General features: G+C 51.6%; 1 protein-coding gene across 1 annotated transcript in view; it reads left to right on the plus strand.

Annotated features, from left to right (window-relative positions):
• LOC119098002 (eyes absent homolog 4) overlaps nt 1-2812 on the plus strand; it is a 41067-nt gene extending 38255 nt beyond the window's left edge. Inside the window, exons 11-12 of the mRNA XM_037220934.1 lie at nt 1673-1784; nt 2592-2812. Coding sequence (XP_037076829.1) covers nt 1673-1753 — 81 coding nt within the window. The 3' untranslated portion in view covers nt 1754-1784; nt 2592-2812. The remainder of the gene's footprint in view (nt 1-1672; nt 1785-2591) is intronic.
• Nucleotides 2813-19318: the final 16506 nt, after the last annotated feature.

A 19318-nucleotide genomic window follows, 5' to 3' on the forward strand; every position in this document is an offset into this window, starting at 1 on the left:
TGCGGAACAGATAAACAATCTGCCGAATGTACTTAGATACCGGAGGAGAGGTACGGGTGGGGTGGGATGGGGCATGGGCTTGGGATCGTAGGCAACGAGGGGATGGGCTTGGGTTCAAGTTCGGCAGCACAGTTCCGCATTTAGTTCCGGTCGCCAGAAGCGATATTATTTCAAATTTGTTCATAACTGTTGCAAGACAGGGAGCGACCACTCCACCGTGGCGCCTCGTCGCGGCTCGCGGCGGCTGCCGGTCACGATGCCCGATTCTGGAGGGGGAGGGGGAGGGCACGCCAGCACACATAACCGGCACTAAGCCGTGCCGGGTGACCAGGGCCGCACCCCCTCCTCGTACCCGACAAGCCGGCTCGTAAAGCTGTGTTTATAGTGGAAGACCAGTCTCGGCGAGCGACGGCCCTTTTGTCGGCGGGCGTTGTGAGACGCCCTGGCGGTACGCTCCAGCGTCCAGGTGGCGCTCGGAGCGAGGCGCCGTCCCCCGCGGCGGCCGCACCCCTCCCCTCTCAGAGGAACCGGCGGCACCCCGCAAGCCGCCGGCGAGTCGGGCGGCGCGTCTCATCTCACTATCGCATTCGGTTAGCTTCGCTGGCTCCTGACGCCGTCGCTTGGAAGGAATCCCACGCCGTGATCCGCTGAAATGGAGTGATTACGGGCCAAGCTCGCCGCCTGGGGTGCTGCTGTGATGGCTTGCTCGGAACCAGATCTTACGGTGGTGGTGCACACCTGTGATGACATGACAGGGGCACAACTCACTGTGTTGACTGCCAGCTGTATGGGTCATAGGATGTTTAAGGCTAGGTATGGTTTGCCTGACGTGCCTTTGCATAAGAATCGTTACATGCCTCCGCCTTCTTTAATGCCCTGCCCTAATTTCATGACGAGTTTAAGGCGTCGCTTCGGGAGTCAATCAGCTGAGGTCTCTTTTATGGCCCAATACAGTTACAATATCGACGCATATTAGCGACCCAGCTCTCGCTTGGATGTGTTCGTATGTGCAGATTCTTGGGAAGCCGGTATCATGTGAGGGTGTGTCTCATTAGGTCTTATGTGGAGGTTCTTGGGAGGCCGGTGTCATGCGGGGATGTGTTTCGTTAAACCGTATGTGGAGGTTTTAGGAAGGCAACATCATGTGAGGGTGTGTTTCACCAGCTATCACCCAGGTTGAATGATTGCAATTGCACAGAATATCACAAGACATTCCTGTCAACACGTGTCAGTTATGTTATTTCCCACATGTTATCCAGGTGCTATGGGTGCGTTCAGTGGGCCGCGCCCCGTGCATTGCCCCTTATACAGGTGCGACATATTACCACGGCCATGTTTTTTTGCGACACGGGGTTATTTTTTACCAGTTTTATACATAATTTGTGTTTCGTCCTAAGAGGGAAAATATTCCATTAGAATTTGAACCTTCACCTTCCTTAGAAGTTCTTCCCTGCTTTCTCCAAAGCGGTCAAGGCCTTTTGTTTCAACATGGCAACTACGCACGAAGACGCCTTTTCATTCTCTTTACTTGGCGGTCAAACTGACTGTAATTTTCACTTTCCAGCTCTATACTGCACCTATTCCAATCCTTCAGCCGACACGCCTCAGTTTCCAAGGCACTGAACGTGTGAGTGAACTCCGAACAGAGACATCATCTGTTTATCTTTTTCAGTTTGGCATGCCGTACTTCCCCATCAATTCGGACAAAGATCTCCTCGCACTGAAGTTCTTCCTTCAGTGCGGCTACATGTAGGCTGCTGTGGAACCGACGGGTGAACATTGAGGTAAGCCCTGTTGCGGATCATCACGCGACACGGAGCAGCAAGTTAATGTCACGCGTATCTGGTGCACATCTTTAGCGATCCGGGTCGTTACTTGTAGAACATGAAGGCAAAGACGATTGCAAGGCACCAGTGGACATCGCTGCTCATTAGAAACATTGCAGAATTGTAGCGCTGATTTTTCGACATAAATGTAGGGCACATGCGGACACTGCCAGATGTTTTTCGCTCTCTTCTCAATATGAATGTCTCAAGTTATTTCCTTACTGTACCCCCGCTGCTAGCTCAGCTTATTTCCTTACTGTACCCCCACTGCTAGCTGAGCTTATTTCTCTACTATACCACCGCTGCTAGCTCAGCTTAGTTCCTTCCTGTACCCCGGCTGCTAGCTCAGCTTATTAGTGTGATGTGCGCCCTGACAATGCACCTGCTTTAGATGTCCCCTTTTTGACCTCTCATTCACTTTTTTCCTGTTCACTTACTCTGTCACGCGAGCAATGCGCCTGCGGCAATGTCTACCCCCGATGCTCTAGGTCGTTCCGATCTTTGATGCGAACATGTCTCGAACCAGTGCGTAACAGAACTCCTGCGTTTGCCCCATGAATTTAGCTGCTTCAATGCCAATTCCAATCAAACCCGGTTCCTATGTTTTGTCTTCTATCATTGTGCACCATCATAAAGCGAGCCATGATCATGACGGCACATGCGCCATGTTTGGACAGTCCTGTTCTGTCGCTGTGTGTCCGCGCTATGTCGCGTTGGTTTGCAGTGGGCAGCGTCAGCGACTGACGTGTTTCGTGACGTCTGCAGGCGCCTTGCTGGCTGGATCTGCGCTCCGCCGGCGCCCCGGCCGCCTGTGACTCGCGTGGACCCGTGGCCCGTGTAGTCCGGTGTTGAAGCGCAGTGGACTCGGTGGCCTCTGTCCACAAAACTGGCGCTGGCTCCTGGAGGCCGCCGGGGCCCGCTGTCGGCCTTCGACTGCGCATGCGCTCGGCTGGGGAGGCCCCATCCGGAGCCCGCCCGCCGCAGGACCACGGACTGTGGCGTGTCCGTCGTCCCCATCCCCGGCTGGTCCCGCTGCGGAGGACCACCCGTGGGCAGCTGGTCCGTGTGGTCCGGCGGAGGTGGTCCCCGCATGGAGGGCCGGAGCGGGGTGCCGGGCGCCGCCTGGAGAGCTGGAGGGGTGTGTCGGGCGCCGCCTGGAGAGCTGGAGGGGTGTGTCGGGCGCCGCCTGGAGAACCGGAGCGGGGTGTCGAGCACCGCATGGAGAGCCGGAGCGGGGTGTCGGACGCCGCCTGGAGAGCTGGAACGGGGTGTCAGGCGCCGCCTGAAGAGCCGGAACGGGGTGTCGGGCGCCGCCTGGAGAGCTGGAGCGGGGTGTTGGGCGCCGTCTGGAAGGCTGGAGCGCGGTGTCAGGCGCCGCCTGGAGAGCCGGAACGGGGTGTCGGGCGCCGCCTGGAGAGCCGGAGCGGGGTGTCGAGCACCGCATGGAGAGCCGGAGCGGGGTGTCGGACGCCGCCTGGAGAGCTGGAACGGGGTGTCGGGCGCCGCCCGGAGAGCCGGAGCGGGATGTCGGGCGCCACGGCCACACCACACGTCCTCTGTACATAGGTAGTCGTGCTGTTGATCGGTGTATGTGAACGTGCGCGTGCGACCGAGGCGACCGAGGCGACCGAGGCCGTGTCTTTTACGGAGGCTGTTTGGCCGAACAAACTGCGCTGATGTCTGGGCGGCCCTTCGGTCCGGGAAAACCCTGGGGGTTGGCGACCAGAGCCGGCCAACGCCAGGCCACTGCTGTGTAACTAAGTTATTGGAGGACGTCTTGGTTATTGTGATACTGTGTAGCCGGTCGCGTTTGCCACGAGAGCTATATTGGAGTTGTCTGTCACTCTCAGTTTCTTCGGCGCTGTCCACCACGCTAGCTGTTTTTAGCTCTAAGTCGTCGACACTCCTTGGAACAGGAGAGCCCCCATGAGTTGTTTGCGACCGTTGTTTGGCTTACACGCTTCATTACGTAGGGTCATGCCTGTACCCGTGCCCGTAAAACTTGTGTGAACCAGCAGTTCGAGCCTTGTAAGTCTTTTTGGCTAGCATGACGTGAAATCGCTTAATTCCAACGTCTCCATGTCATGCCTAGTCTGGTGGGGCTCGGATTAAGACATCGTGATTACCGGCGACGAATGGCGATAATCGAGCCCAGCTGCACAGAGCGAGACGGCGGCGGAGTCACCGCGTCTCAAATGACGTTGCGATGGTCAAAGCACACACACCCTGTCCTCTCATGCTGCTTTGTTATATTTTTACCATTGCTTGTGTTTGGCAGATCAGGGTTTTAACAAAGTAACTTTTATCTTTTATAAGCTTGAAATGGCTGTTTGATCTTGAAATGTTATGGTCCCATACTGTAACATATCCCACTGTGTGTATATGCCAACATGAACGTGCAGAGCTGAGCGTGTTTGCGCACCGCTGGAGGATAATGGAGATGACCAGGAAGTGTTAAGTTAATTGGTCTGGCTTGGTTCGAGCTATTTCTGTTAGCAAAATCCGTTGGAGGACTATGGGATTGGGGAGATAAGGATGCGTTGTGGGGCAGTGCTGCGGGTATCGCAAGCCGTCGTCACTACAGAGTCCACCCTGCGCGGGGAGCCGTCTTCAGTGCGTGGGCAGGTGCCCGGGCGAGACACCCTGAGCGGGGACCCGTGTTCAGTGTGTGAGCGGGTGTCCGAGTTGGCCACCCGGAGAGGCGGTTCTTACACCGGCTCATGGGTGACATCTCCATGGCGGCTTTCCTATCTGGTAGGAGGCTGCGAGGATTTAAGATAACATGGTGGGTCGGGAAAACAGGGTGAATGTAATGTGTTTTTAGCTTCAGTTGAGCTGACATGCTGACTGCCCGGACGTGCCATTGCCGACTGTGATAAAGTGGCTGCCCCGGAGACATCTCTACTCAAATGGACAATTTTCGTCTTTAACCAAAAGCCGCTCTCGCAAAAGTGCGACGCACCAGCTGATGTCCTTGCATAGCCCATCAGCATGCTAGAGTCCTCCAGGAGCCACGTTCGGGCAGCTTTGCCTCGCCGCCGCACAAGCTCACAACAAACCATCGCGGGTCGGCGGAGAGGGCCGGCAGCCGCTCGGCCGCGGGAAAACCCACAGCGTGAGCCGCTGCTCGGGTCGTGGAGTGTGGCCCGGCCGCACTGCCGGATCAGCGGAGGCGCCCCGGCCGCCGCCGCCGCCGTGCTTGCTCACGCGGCTCTCATGGCCTTCGCGGCTGTCGCGATCCGGCGGTGGCGCGGAGGATTTACTGGCGTCGTCACGGCCGGCTGGCGGTGACCTCTGCGTGGTGGGCCAGCCGGCTGGCGGTGACCTCTGCGTGGCGGGCCAGCCGGCTGGCGGTGACCTCTTCGTGGCGGCACGGCCGGCTGGCGGTGACCTCTGCGTGCTGGGACGACCGGCTGGCGGTGATCTCTGCGTGCTGGGACAACCGGCTGTGCCTGAGCTGCCAGGGCGGGGCGCCAGCTCCGTGCCGGCCATGGCGTGCCGCCGACGAGGTGGGGCTGGAGGGGCTGCGCGAAACCGCTCGCCGCATGTCACTGATCACACCTAATCACGTGCTTCATGAAACACCCGAGAAACAAAAGGACTGGCGGCAGGCCCGGAGTGACGCCATCCGCACGTCACGACCTCGGATGGATGCCTCCGCTGCTGTCTGGCGGCGGCAGCAAAGGCCGGCTTTCATCAGATAAACTCACGAATTGGACGATTTTGGTCTGTATTCCGCGGACTTCGGTGTGTGCTAAATCCTCTTAATGGGACGCATCGATCGCTCCTGTGCAAGATAGCGAACGCGATCGTCGACACACACACGCCTGCAAGAACCAGACTGCAGGGCATGGCACGCTTTCGATGCCTTTGTAATACGCTGTCCGGTTCCCCTTGGACCGAAGCCGGTTTCACCGCGCAGGTACGTAATGCGAGTCATGCTGTGAGGAAAATGCCGCACTTTTGGCAGGCAGCTAAGACGCTGCAATTTGTACAGAAAACTGCAGGCAAGCGTTGTCATTCTTCGTGCAACATTGTAAACAAAGATCAGCGTGTCCGTTTAGAGATAAAACAGTTGTTGAATGATGCCAATCAATGAACTTTGCACGTTATGGCCTACAGGGGAGATGTAAAGTATGCCATCGTGTTATATCAGTCTTGGTGGCAGATAACGCGCGATTAATGCAGTTCGATTAGGTGCAAACACTAGATTTGACACTCTCGCACCGACTCTTGCATCTTACGAGTATCGAATTTGGCGATGAGTTCGGTATGAAATCGTGCTTACTCCCTTGCCTGTCCGTCAGGTCTACACATCGCTTCACTAACGCCTCTGTGGACCTCCCTGCGTCTGGCCCATCCCCTCCATCGACTCCTGACGACCTTCCGCCCTATTCCCTCACACCTTCGCCATGCGCCTGCGCACGCCCTCCTGATTCCTCTGCCGATCAGCTCCGCAAGTCTGACTTGACCTCCGACCCGAGCCCTCGGGCGTGCTGCGGTCAGAGGTCATGCCCGCCGGCAGCGTCGCGCCCGGCGCATTGACCCTTGTCCGCGGTATGCGGCGGCGCGGCACCTCGCCCCAATCGTATTCGTCTGCCGCCGCGCCGCCACGACCGGTTCGCGGGACGTTCCCAGAACGGGCACGGTTTGCGGCGCGTTCCCAGAGCGGGCGCACCCTTGTATGGCGTCAGGATGCCTCAATACACTGCATTGCCCACGGGGCGGCGCGAGTCTGACTCACAACATGACTACACATGGGGTGTGGCCTGTGTCACTGCCGGGCTCAGAACGTGCACGCGTCGTGGAAACCCGGAATGAGCAGAAAAAAGGTAAATAGTTTTATCTCGGAGCTATGCGAGTGTCCATGAGTTATAGTACAGGCCATTTCGAGCCGGCGCGTTGTGCTGATCCTGAGGACCGTGACCCCGTTACCTAAGCGGCAGGAACTCCTTTGGATTGGCTTTGGAACTTTCTATGACCATCTACTTTGGAAGTATTCATTCGTTTTGTTTTGTGCTTCCGCTACTTCCTCATACCGGCGCGGTTGTAGTGAGGTTAGATGCCAGCATCTTCTCTCAATAAATGGCCTGGAGTTCGGGAGGGGGGGGGGGGGGGTTGTCGAAAGTGGGGACGATTCAAGCCCCCAGCGAACCAGTGGGTTTAATTCCACCCGAACCATTGTTTTCTTCTTACGAGGATTATAAAACCTTGTTGACGGGTTGCCATTTAGTGGTGATTGCATGACACAGTCCAATTCCCAGTACAACTTGGCTAGCAGGTCGGGCCAAAGCCATCTGGCAGCTCGCTGACGTGACTGCCACAGGAGCGCCGGGATGGATGGCCGCGCAGCAACCCATGCCTGGCGAAGAATCCGATCCCAACGTCTCCAGTGTCTTGACATGGGGTATAGTTGCAATCTGCTGTGAATTGCAGTTAGGGTCACGCACACCACTGGTTATGATCTATTATCGTTGTTTTTTGTCGTCCGTTCTACCTTTGCTTCAATATCGGCGTGAAGTTTTCTCTACGACATGCGCTGTACCGGCCGCCAGTTCATGCATGGCGTACTTCGCTGCAATCTATTACTCATACATGACGTGCGTCAAAGAGTGGTGAACGCCTCGTACACGTTAAAGGCGTGGGTTTAGTACCGTTGAACCCACGTCCTTTAAAGGAAGACTCTCAACGGAAGGCCGCTGGCAAAGCCATGCGCCTGTTATCGCCGTTTTTGTCCGTGGTAGCTGGGTTTCGACGTGCTGGTACTCCCTGGGGTAGTTACTAATTAATCGTGTGCTTTAAATGGTAGATAGCCATGTATTCGACACATGAGGGATTAGTGTCGTTAATTCTACACTATATGGCAAAACAGCACAAGTACTGCTGTGCATAATTTGCTATGTGCAATTGCGGGCAACATTGTGCATAGAGATAAGACTGTGCTGTCAGCATTATTCCTCCTAGAATAGCCAGGAGAAAGGGTACATTCTCTCTTTATATGCCAAAAGCCTTATCAAAATGACAATGAGGAATAAATCGAAAAAATTATAGTTGCTTACCGATCCCCTCGATTTGTAGTCTTTTTTTAAACAGTGACGCACAGCTTTTACAAGTCATCAAAATTCAAGGAGTTAAACATCAGTTGCCGGTCACTAACATAATACAATGTACATCTAACTAAGGATTAAATCCGCAAAAATACGTGTACATGGAAACGGATTATAGTTGACAGGCATCACGCATCTCATAGCTTGGAACATCGACGATAAGCTAAACACGTCTGTGATGAAATCTTCCATCTCAAAGCTTGGAACAGCGACGATAAGGTAAACATGTCTCTGGTGAAATCTTCCATCTTGAAGCTTCTTGCATGCATCTTCCATCTTGCATGCATAAGCGATGGGTGACGCGTGATGCCTGTTTATTTAAATTTGCTTGTATGCATGATGCTGCGTGATGCCTGTTTACCTGAATTCGTTTGCATGCAGACGTCTTTCCTGTATTTTAATCCTTAGTTGGATGCACGCTTTAATGCTAGTAGCTGACAATTGCTTTTTTAATCCCCTAAATGCTGCTGACTTATAAGAAATGTGGTTTGCTGTTTAAAAGGAACTAGAAAAATCCAGTGCGATTGGCAGGGAATAGTAATTTTGAGCTTACTACGCACATTTGTTTCAATGAAGAATGTAGACAAATTACCGGTGCATCTATATCTTCTTTCCCCTGGCTATTCTACAGGGAATCAGGCTACCAGTGGCCAACATCAAACATAAAATATCTACACAGCTTTAACTATGTCGGTATACTCAGGGCTTGCTTGAAAAGCCCCGCGTTCTTTTGGCTTTTCGTGGAGTGCCAAAAAATGAGAAGAATGCTTCCGGTAAATGGCGCAATAATGGTGCTCACGGAAAATGTCCACGACCTTGTAGGCATTTAAAGTACCGCCTGAATTTGCCCTCAAGTGGCGTAATAACGGTTATTTTGTAAAGTTTACATGAAACGCCGGCATCACGTGTAACTCTGAAATTTTCCCTGAAATGCCGGATTACGCCAAATGCCTACAGCGTGCATGCTAGCACGATGTAAAGCTCGCGCTCCACGCCCCCCCCCCCCCCCGTCACAGCGGTATTTGCGATTTGGTCGACAACACTCCATGGGCTCACACGATTTAGTTCAACATTGCTCGAGGAAGAAGTAGAAGCAGTCAAGCTATTATTACCAAAATGAATAAAACCGCTTTTGGCAAAAACCAACAATGAGCTGTTCCCACAGGCGTTGGACAGGCGGAATGGGTAGAGAGCTACTGCTTACACAGTGCATTTATCTGTTTCTGTATTTATGAACAGCCTTCGCAACTGATAACCGATGTGCTTCCTTCCGCTCCAAGTGTAGCCCGCGCCTCTCACAAGTAACGTCGCTTCGGCGCGTTCGATATCCCGCAAAACCGCACCTGGTTTAACACCCTACCCCCATCGCCATACGCTATGGGAAACTCCGCGCGCCTTTCCACCATCCATCATCTTTAGATCGCTTGCATCACACGCCATGTGGGAACACATCAGCTATGCACGTCGTGCATGGCAGACACCGGCTGTTATGATATCTCCCTCTAACATGACGCAGCGAGCTAACTCACGTCGGCTTATATATAAGGGAAAATGCTGACGTGCACTTTTCAGCCCAACTTCACCAAGGGCAGTCTGACTTCAGAATGCATGGTTAGGATTCGGGCGGGTGTACGATTTCCTCTCGCGTCTGTCAGACGTCACCTGCATTTTTGTACATCTGTCAGAAGCTGCTTTTAATCCTTTTTGGTCACTCTCCGAGCTCCTTGCGTTCAAACATTTGCATGCAATACATTTATCTCCTCGCCTGACCCCTCAGGACCCGGATGCATCTCCAGACAATGCTCGGCAGATCGTTCCATGTCTTTTGGCTTCTGGTTAGCTGTACAGCAAGATTATGTAAGCTGTTAAATTCCAGGTGATGGTCGCTTAAGAAATATTAATATGCGAAATAAATTTTTACATGAGCAAGAAATTCCCGTGATATTTGCTGCTGAAGCGGAGTTTTATATGAATGTGTATATATATATATATATATATATATATATATATATATATGTTCATATATATATATATATATATATATATATATATAATATGTATGCGCCTAATTTCAAATTTCGCTTGCTTTAAAACGTTATGTTCTGAACCCAATGCCAGGAAAGGGAGATGGATGTCACTGCCCAACGACCTTTCTGATGTTGCGGAAAAACGTTTAATGGCAGCACCACAAAATCTGTCATAGGTGTTAGTTCATTAATTGTGCATACTTTCAGGCTGCCTTGATCCCATGCTATGTTATGTTACCTTATCTCTGTTTTGCCGCTTAGCTATCACGTGATCACGTTATTATATGCCGGTTCGCTGTGCTGGAGTAAACGTGCTTTGCCATGGCGAAGAAACTTTAAGGGAATGTTTTGCGTGCAGAGATATTAAAGAAAAACGAGATGTAATGAAATCAGCTCACTCGAAACCATCGGTTTACTTGTCATCGTTTGATTTCAGCATGCAACGTTTGCATGACGTTAGAGTCGCCGCCAGACTGACTGTGTCAGAATTGCTACTGTAGAGGACGGGCCGATTCACTTGTAGTATATCAAGCTGTGGAGAAATGAGGTGCGTGTTTGTGCGTGTTTGCGAAACCCCAATATCTTTCTGTTCGCGTGCTTTGGCTCTTTCTCGTAGCATTCTTGTATGTTTGCTTTTATTTTTTCCTTCTTTGTCCGATTATTAAGTGCTTACCTGCATTCATAACTCGGCTAGGGCGCTCTTCTTAAGTTGTTCAATTCCATTCTTACTTTCGTCATAACCTGTGCAACTGCCAAATTTCTGCAAAACACTAAACGTGATTTGTGTTCGAAACTCGTTCTGAACGTATTCACATGGCCAAAGGTCAACTGATGACCCTTGATGGCACGACTTGTGCTGACGTACGTCAGACCCGATTAATTCGACGATTGCATTTGGTGGTGGCCTTGAGCACTTCGTGACCTATGAGGTGGCGGTATGGGTGTGATGTTAATATGGTGTTAATATGATTATAATCTGCACATGTTCGCCAGCGTCAATCTCAGAACAGGACAGTTTTAGGCATTGAAAAGGTCATGACTGTGAACTACCCTGAATGATCTTAAAAATGGCTTTATTGGTTCAAAACCCCACACAAAGATGGAACACTAACTTTAAGGCACTTTTTGTGCGATAGGATATCATGGTTTGGCTCTTACGCCCCACGTCGCCAGAATCGAACGTTTTGCACAGATCGATTGAACGTTCTGAGGACTATCCATAAGTTTGCTTGGCCCAGCATCGAGTTTTTCTACATCTAACCCAAATTATTGATTTCCTTTCCCATGTGGCTAATAAAATGTTACCAAGTTTTCGACGGTTCAGCCAGTGAAAAGGTAGACAAATAACGCTCAAAGATGTGTTCATGGATCAGCGTGCGTTGCAACAATCATCTCGGTTTTGCGATGGTGTGAAACAGCCACATAATGAACCACATCGATGTTCATGGCCTTTGTAAAACCATTCAAGTTAAGGGTTGAATCGCATCAAGCCTTGACAACTTCCTATGTAATGACCATACATATTCAACAACTGACCAGAATCATCTTAGCATTTGAACACGGCAAAAGCACCGTAATTGCAGCGTAAAATGACGCGCATTCATTAAACAACCTCAGGCTGCCTGTCAATGGCTCTTGCATGTAAATGATAACAGATCTTGACTTAAGGAAGCCTTGCACTGTCGGTGTATGAAGAAACTATGTACCTGATAAAAGCCAACGCACAAAGCTGCTTTTGAGAAGAACGTGGGCCACGCCCAGGGTGAAACCCGCTTGTTGGCGTATTTTGTGGGTAGGTTGAGCTGTTTTTCACTGTTCAGCCGTTCAGCCCCTCACGCTCATTTTGCGGAACTACGCCCCTGACTGTCATGCATCACACGCACTGAGCTGAAAGCATTCGCTGTAGTAGCCAAAGCAGGGGCAGTGTTTCCGTCGACATGGCATAACACGCCATGTCGGCATGAGCACGAGCGACAGCTGACATGGCACGAGCGAGACACTGAGAGTTCATTTCCGTGATCTGATTAGTGCTGCCCGAAGAACACGCAACACTTACGCTCTTTGGATTTCGTTGTTTGCTTCATGGGGAAATCAAAATTTAATCCAGCCGCAGGGTGAATGGACCTGCGAACTTTGAAACGCATTGTTCCAGCACACTGTGTGCAGGATCAGGATAAGGGTCGTACCAATCCGAAGACGATTCTGTAAACCCACTTACCATCATAGGTATTCCCAATGCTAAGAATGACACCCTCCGTACCACAAGCTCTGGTATGATTGACGATGTGTATATGTCCCTTCACCAATCACACATCAAATTTCTTAATCACAGGAATTGGACCGTGGGATGTAAATTCACTTCATGAATGAAGGAAGCGTTTGGCGATGTGAACTTACTGTTTTGACAGCAAGTTCAGGTATGAGTTTGGTGCTTTAATTTCAACGTGGGGCTCTGATACCGCGTGTAGGGAGCATGTGATAGCGCTCGGACCAGGCATGGGGTGATCGCAGCTGTATTCCCTCGTACTAGCCACCGGTTGATCGCACCTGTATTCCTTCGTACTAGGCACCGGCTGATCGTACCCGTATTCACTCGGGCTAGGCACCGGTTGGTCGCACCTGTATTCCTTCGTACTGGGCACCGGCTGATCGCAGCTGCATTCACTCGGACTAGGCGCCGGCTGATCGTACCTGTATTCACTCGGACTAGGCACCGGCTGTTGCGTTCCGTTCGCCCCCGTACCTGACTGGGCGGCTCGTGTTGGGCCGCGGCAACTGGCCCGGCCGGGGTCACGAGGGCATCGCCTGCGACCCCGCACGAACGGACGCCGGGCGGACGCGGCGCGAGCGGCTGGAGTCTGTACTAGAGACGCGTGTTAGCGGCTGGAGTCTGGACTGGGGACGCGTGTTGGTGGCTGGAGTCTGGACTGGGGACGCGTGTTAGCGGCTGGAGTCTGGACTGGGGACGCGTTTTAGCGGCTGGAGTCTGGACTGGGGACGCGTGTTAGCGACTGGAGTCTGGACTGCGGACGCGTGTAGAGAAGGCCTGATTTGCTTTGAGTTCGGTTTCTAAAGGTAATTCAGGTCAGATTGCCAACAGACTTTGTGTTGTAGCGTGAAAACGTGGCTTTACCGGTACCTCCTGGCGTTTCGAAGTTTGCTAACTGTGCGCATAAACATTATGCACTCATAAAGCTGAAAACTACAATTAGATCTGCAGATGAAGAGAAAAATGCAGTGCGCAGTACTGCATACAGTAAATGCAAATCTGAAGTACGGAGCTATTTTGAACTTCAACGAGCACGCATTAAGTTTCTTACAAGTCACGAGGTCAAAGTGGTCACGGAACATAACAAACACATCGAGAATGGACATGATCCGACGATGTAAAGGTTCAGTCCTTTCGATACTGCTTTCCTGTATTTTGCGACTGATGGTTATGAATTGTAGATTGTCTATTTGGCAAAACATGCGTTCAGAACTGCGCGACCACAACATCATCGTTCGCACATCGCGGGTACCTTGCTCAGATGAAATTTTTATCGCGTGGACAAACTTGATGTCAAAAGAAAACTATGCTAAGTGATTTTATCTGCACCTGATAGGCGCGGCAGCTGAAGGACCGCGAAAACCAATTGCACCTTAGAAACAGCTTTATGCACTCAAATCAGTGCATAAGGATGCGCCTCGTATTTGGCATTGTAGCGCGCCTAGTAGAATCGAGATGCCGATGCCTAGCCATCAAAACGTTTACAGAAGCCGCTGTCAAGTGCCCGCAACAATGACAAACCACATGATAGAAGCGGTCGGCCGGATCTCGCGCATCGCAGCCGGCAGCGCCGCACTCTGGGGTCTCGCCAGCGGCTGCTCACTACGCTCAGGCTAGTTACAGGGCGAAAATTACTCTGTCGCTTGTGATCACAGACATGGCATGGCAGCAATAGCATTGGCTAGACACCACTTAGCTACCGTATGTCGTGGGTATGTACTTGATGTTCTCACTAGATATGCGTGAAAACATGCCTCCTTGCTATCGCGGACATAGCGAAAGGCTGTTTTTGTCTTGCTATGGCACGAACAAACATTTTCATCCAAGTTCGCGAAACACCAAGCCTAACGGAAAAGTTTGCTAAGTGCGCTAATTTTGTATATGTGTGGTTTGCATAGGTGGTACAAGGAATCCATGAAGATTAACCCGTAGACCGGCCAGTTTGGTTATTCGCGAGTCAGCAGATCTGACGGGATGAAGGGGTGCGGCTCGCATGCATTTCAACGAAGCGAAAAAGCGATGTATCCACATCATTATCGTCTTATACAATTGTTCACATGACATGCAAATTTCATATCAAGTTACATCATCAACCATGACAGGCCCAAGCCACATCAGTGATATGGCATGATTAATTACAGGCTTGCGGAGAAACTGGCTCAAAACGATGTTATCTGCTATTGGCACCGAATGTGCATCATCAAAAATTCCCACAGCTTGGCAGTTTTATAGTTACTTTGGAGTAGTCCTGAATGCCTTGTGGCACTGGTGCACAAAACAGGGAGTTACGCCAATATTGCTCCCGCCTGCCAGAAGTAAGGCGTGACCTCCATGAAACTGGCTTTAAAACTAGATTTGAATTCATGTCCTGCCAGCTCCATTTGATCCGGGTTTCCTTCTACTTGACCGCCATCGGGTAGTTCGTTGCTCTCTTCCGGGCAGGTGCAGGTCAAAGTCGGATCGTGGCCAGTGGATCAGACTCAGTGCATGCGGTGTAACTAGTGAGAAAAAAAGAAGAGAGCTAACCGGGCCCGGCGCCGCTGGAGTGCACGCGAAACGCGGCTCTCGCAGCCTTTCATGAGCATGCTAGCGTGCATTTCTTGGTGTTTGGAATCTATTTGGGTATATCCAGGGTGTCCCGCAAGATTCCGCAGACAAAAATGCCGTTATGTTTCTTGAACACGCTCTGGCGCTGCGATGTGGGCAAGATGTGGCACCGGTGCGACATCTACCTGGGCTTATGCCGTTCAACTGCTGCCAATGCCGGACTATTGAGTGGCCGTCCTCTCCGTCTGAGGGTAAAGGCCCACCTCCGTCTGAGGGTGAAGACCCACCTACGTCTGAGGGTGAAGACCCACCTCCGTCTGAGGGTGAAGACCCACCTCCGTTTGAGGGTGAAGGCCCACCTCCGTCTGAGGGTGAAGACCCACCTCCGTTTGAGGGTGAAGGCCCACCACGCCTGGTGCCAAATTTAATCGGTCCGACCCGTCCTACTCATCCAGCGCCCCTCCAGTGGCTGCTATTCGAGCTGTGGATAACATGAAACAGACGCTTTGGGGGCAGAACTCAATCGTCGGGCGGCCTATCTGAGCTCTCGGCAGCTCAAATTATTTGATGACATTAATCCGAAGTCAAGTGCATACATGGTGCGAATTCCAGAAGGCTCAAACTAAGGTCGACAAGAGGGGCTTGAAGCTTTTCAGCATAATGGGTTCCCTGGCTGAGCGACACCAGCCTTCAATATACCGCGAGGGAACAGCCGAGTGAAGATACCAAGCGATCGTTGAGATATATCATGGCTATGCACATAACACGCCCACTAACATCCATCTTAACGATACAAACTCGTAAAATATCCTGTTGTAATGTCGTTAACTCATAAAATGTATCACATGAAGGCATGAGTGACTGATGATATATCCCATTAAGAGCTCATTCAGCACGAGAACTCACAATGCTGGGGCCCCAAACTGACTGGATCATACACAAACAAAAGCTTCCGTGCAAAGATGTTTTGAACAACTCAGACCTAATGAGCAAGCGAGCGGAGTGAGCGAACAAACGTAGCCACGCAGGCAACAACAAATCCGGGTCTGTCTGGTTTGCAGCTCGCTTGTTTGTATGGCATTCGTGGAATTTCTCACAATCGCAAATGTGTCAGACATCGAGTACGCGATCAGTACGATCAGGCGTCGGGTAATAGGTTAACACTATCAGACATTGAGTACAAGGGCAACACAATGAGACATCGAGCAATAGGCCAACGCAATCGCAAGTTCTGGGGGCGGATCACGCACTCGTCCCTTAGGATATGTGATGGGTGTGACCACTGGTGGGAAGAGGGGTTCAGGGATAATGTCCAATGCGATTTTCACGGAATGCACCACTCGCGTTTTCATGTTTTTCATTCCAAGATGCCTTTTTCGGTCCAGGTTGTTACCCAGCTGCCAGTTTGGCCCCTCCAATGGTAAGGTGTCCTCCCAGTTTGCTCCATCCAATGCTTGGTTGCCCTCCCAATATCAGAGACGTCACTTCACCCAGGGACTATGTGATAACTCATAAAACTGATAATCGGCATAAACTGCCATAAAATACAGCTAAAATATTGTATTCGATGCGTAAAACACTAACTCACCCAAGATGCGCACTGGGCATCTTGTTGAGGGAGAATCTGACGGGGGATTCTGGAGTTTGTAAGAAAGAAGCCGCGAATGATGGAAGAAGCCGAAAGCCGAGAGAAGAAGAAAAAAGAAGCCGAAATGAGTTCGTGGGTGTCCGCATGGCCCGATCATGGCGTGATTACGCTGCGACTCTCTTCAGGCACTGCCCATACAGTACGTATCGGCCTGAGAAAGCGAAAGCGCCAGGATAACAATGCGTTTGATATGAGTAAGAAAAGCCTGCAGCTCCTGGTTTTTCCGCATTATGGCCCCAGCGTTCCTATGCTGAGCTACCTGCCTTCAATATACCAGGAAGTACTGGTTAAATGACGTTTTAGTCCAAACATTGCGTACAATGTCAATTCTCGCCGTCTCAAGTCGTGGTTATAACGAGCGGTCACAACCATAAATTTAAACGTCAAAGACTGACAAGATAACCAATTTTTGCTCTACGACGTCGTTTAAGCGGTGTCTTTTGGCAGTTTAAAGATCGGTGACTTAGCATAAGAATCCTGCACTCGTAATGAGAAACCGAGCAATTGAAACACCGACATGAGCAAATGAGACTACTCACTTCGTTTGATCCATGCCGTGCATGCTTCCAGTAGCAGACATATGGGACATCTCAAAGTACGTTTTGTATAAGCACATCAAGAACATTGACAAAATGAGTAAAAGGCAAGGAAAATTGGTGAACCCCGCGCGGCTCACACTGAGCGTTTCTGGACGATTTGTGTTTAACAGCCCTATACTAGCAAGTGCAATGTTTCATCTGTTTTTAGGTAAATGTAAGATGCATACAGAACAGTTTGAATGTATCATGAAAAAACAGTGAAAAATATTCCTAGTATCCAATTACTGCATTCTGAACATTCATGGTTTCTTCAAGTTATACAGAACTTCTTGCATGTACTCTTAGCTCAATCCCATGATCTTTGTGCTCATTTTCAGAGACTGCACTTAGTGCCTTCGAGGACAGGGTAGACAGTCACGGAAAAGTCCAGTGACCTCATCATACATCATGATAACTCGCTCCTCCTACCTACAGGCGGCCAAACCGTCTACTCTCATACAGCGCACTGTTCGCAGGCAACCGCGGCAAAGCGTATGCGACGAACGCATGATAATGTTGCATGTTAGCAAGGTAGCACAGATATGTTCGTTAGATAGCGCTGCTCGTTTGAATCGACATGCTGGCAGGTTGTGCCTCTTATTCTCAGCTGGTATGGCACTAAGTGCGTCAGCGTGGTGTTCTCAAATTTCAACCAACGAGTGTTCCACCACCGATTGTTGCGCGCCATTTCCCTGAATCCCCTGTCGTTAACGGCGCATTCGGAGAAACAGCTGCTTGTGTCGTCCGCCTCCGCCTCACAGAGCTTCCCCAGAAGCCGTGTTGATGACGATCAAACATCCGCGTGATGCCATCTGCACCCAGCCGCGAACGTAACGGCAGCCGCCCGGCCGGAATACCCGCCGCGCGTCCCGACCGGCCGTTGCGGCGGACGGCCGGTCCGGCCCTGCCCGCTCCGAGCGGTCCGCGGTGATGACCGGACCTCGGAGCGCTCCTCCCACCCCGGGCCCTCCTCCCACATCAATCCGCCGCCACAGGTCCGGCACAGCGAACACCGACGGCACCCACGCTGCTGCGATAGCCGACATGACGGCCGCCTGCCAGGGGTAGCAGCCGCTGCGGGGCTGGTGTGTGGCCGGGACTTTTCGTGCTAAAACCACCGCAGGGTTCGTGGATGGACGGCGATTAACCCACTTTCCGCGTGTTTCTGTGTTATTTGCAAGTTAACATCTGACTCTCGCTCAAGAGGAGCGAGGAGGACCACGGGGGGGGGGGAGGGTGCAATCTGGAAACTTACTTCTACCTACACGCCCGTGCTGTCGCCCTGCGCGCTGAGTCATTTGCAAGATGTAGTCATTTCTACATGGGAGATATGCTGTGTAGCTACCCCTTGGACCGGCAATGAATTCACACATGGCCGGCGACGAGGCGCGCCGCGCCAGATTATGACGTGCAGCGGTCGACGGCCAACGGTCAGTTGTGCACGTGACGAGCCATGTAACCGCTTCTCCGGAACGGGTGCTCGTTTTCTGTGGTGAGTAGGAGTGATGACGAGACTACCGTTTCATGCCGAAAGAGGGACACCTGACTCACCGCAGCTTAAGAGAGGGGCTAGGCCGAGAGGGGATGGCGGCCTCGCCACGTGGGCTTTCCGCCCAAGGGATGGCAGAGGCCTACCACGCCGCATAATCCCGTCAAAAACGATAGCTATCGATTCTGCTGTGCTTGCCTGTCTCTGCTTGTCTGGGTATGCGGACTTTGTGTTTTGATGAGCGGCAAAGGGCTTACATTGGGTTTACCTGACTAATTAGTGCCGCTTGTTCCTTAACGACTGTTGAGTCTAGACGATGACAAGTGAATAAACCACTTGCGGTTGTTTGCGCAAGATTTCCTGTTAAGGTCAAGGGCTTTTTCAAAATATGCACTCGCTAGCCCAACGCGAGGAGGCCGAGCTGGACGATGCGTACATGAGAGGGTCTGTGACGTCACGAGCGCGAGGTGGAGCTGAATGATGTGTGCATGAGAGGGTCTGTGACGTCACAAGCGCGAGGTGGCGGAGCTGGACGATGTGTACATGAGAGGGTCTGTGACGTCACGAGCGCGAGGTGGAGCTGAATGATGTGTGCATGAGAGGGTCTGTGACGTCACAAGCGCGAGGAGGTGGAGCTGGACGATGTGTACATGAGAAGGTCTGTGACGTCACGAGCGCGAGGTGGAGCTGAATGATGTGTACATGAGAGGGTCTGTGACGTCACGATCGCGAGGAGGTGGAGCTGGACGATGTGTACATGAGAGGGTCTGTGACGTCACGAGCGCGAGGTGGAGCTGAATGACGTGTACATGAGAGGGTTTGTGACG

The sequence above is a fragment of the Pollicipes pollicipes genome, unplaced genomic scaffold (genome assembly GCF_011947565.3).
Source record: "Pollicipes pollicipes isolate AB1234 unplaced genomic scaffold, Ppol_2.1 Scaffold_4740;HRSCAF=5597_pilon_pilon_pilon, whole genome shotgun sequence".
Classification (NCBI taxonomy): domain Eukaryota; kingdom Metazoa; phylum Arthropoda; class Thecostraca; order Pollicipedomorpha; family Pollicipedidae; genus Pollicipes; species Pollicipes pollicipes.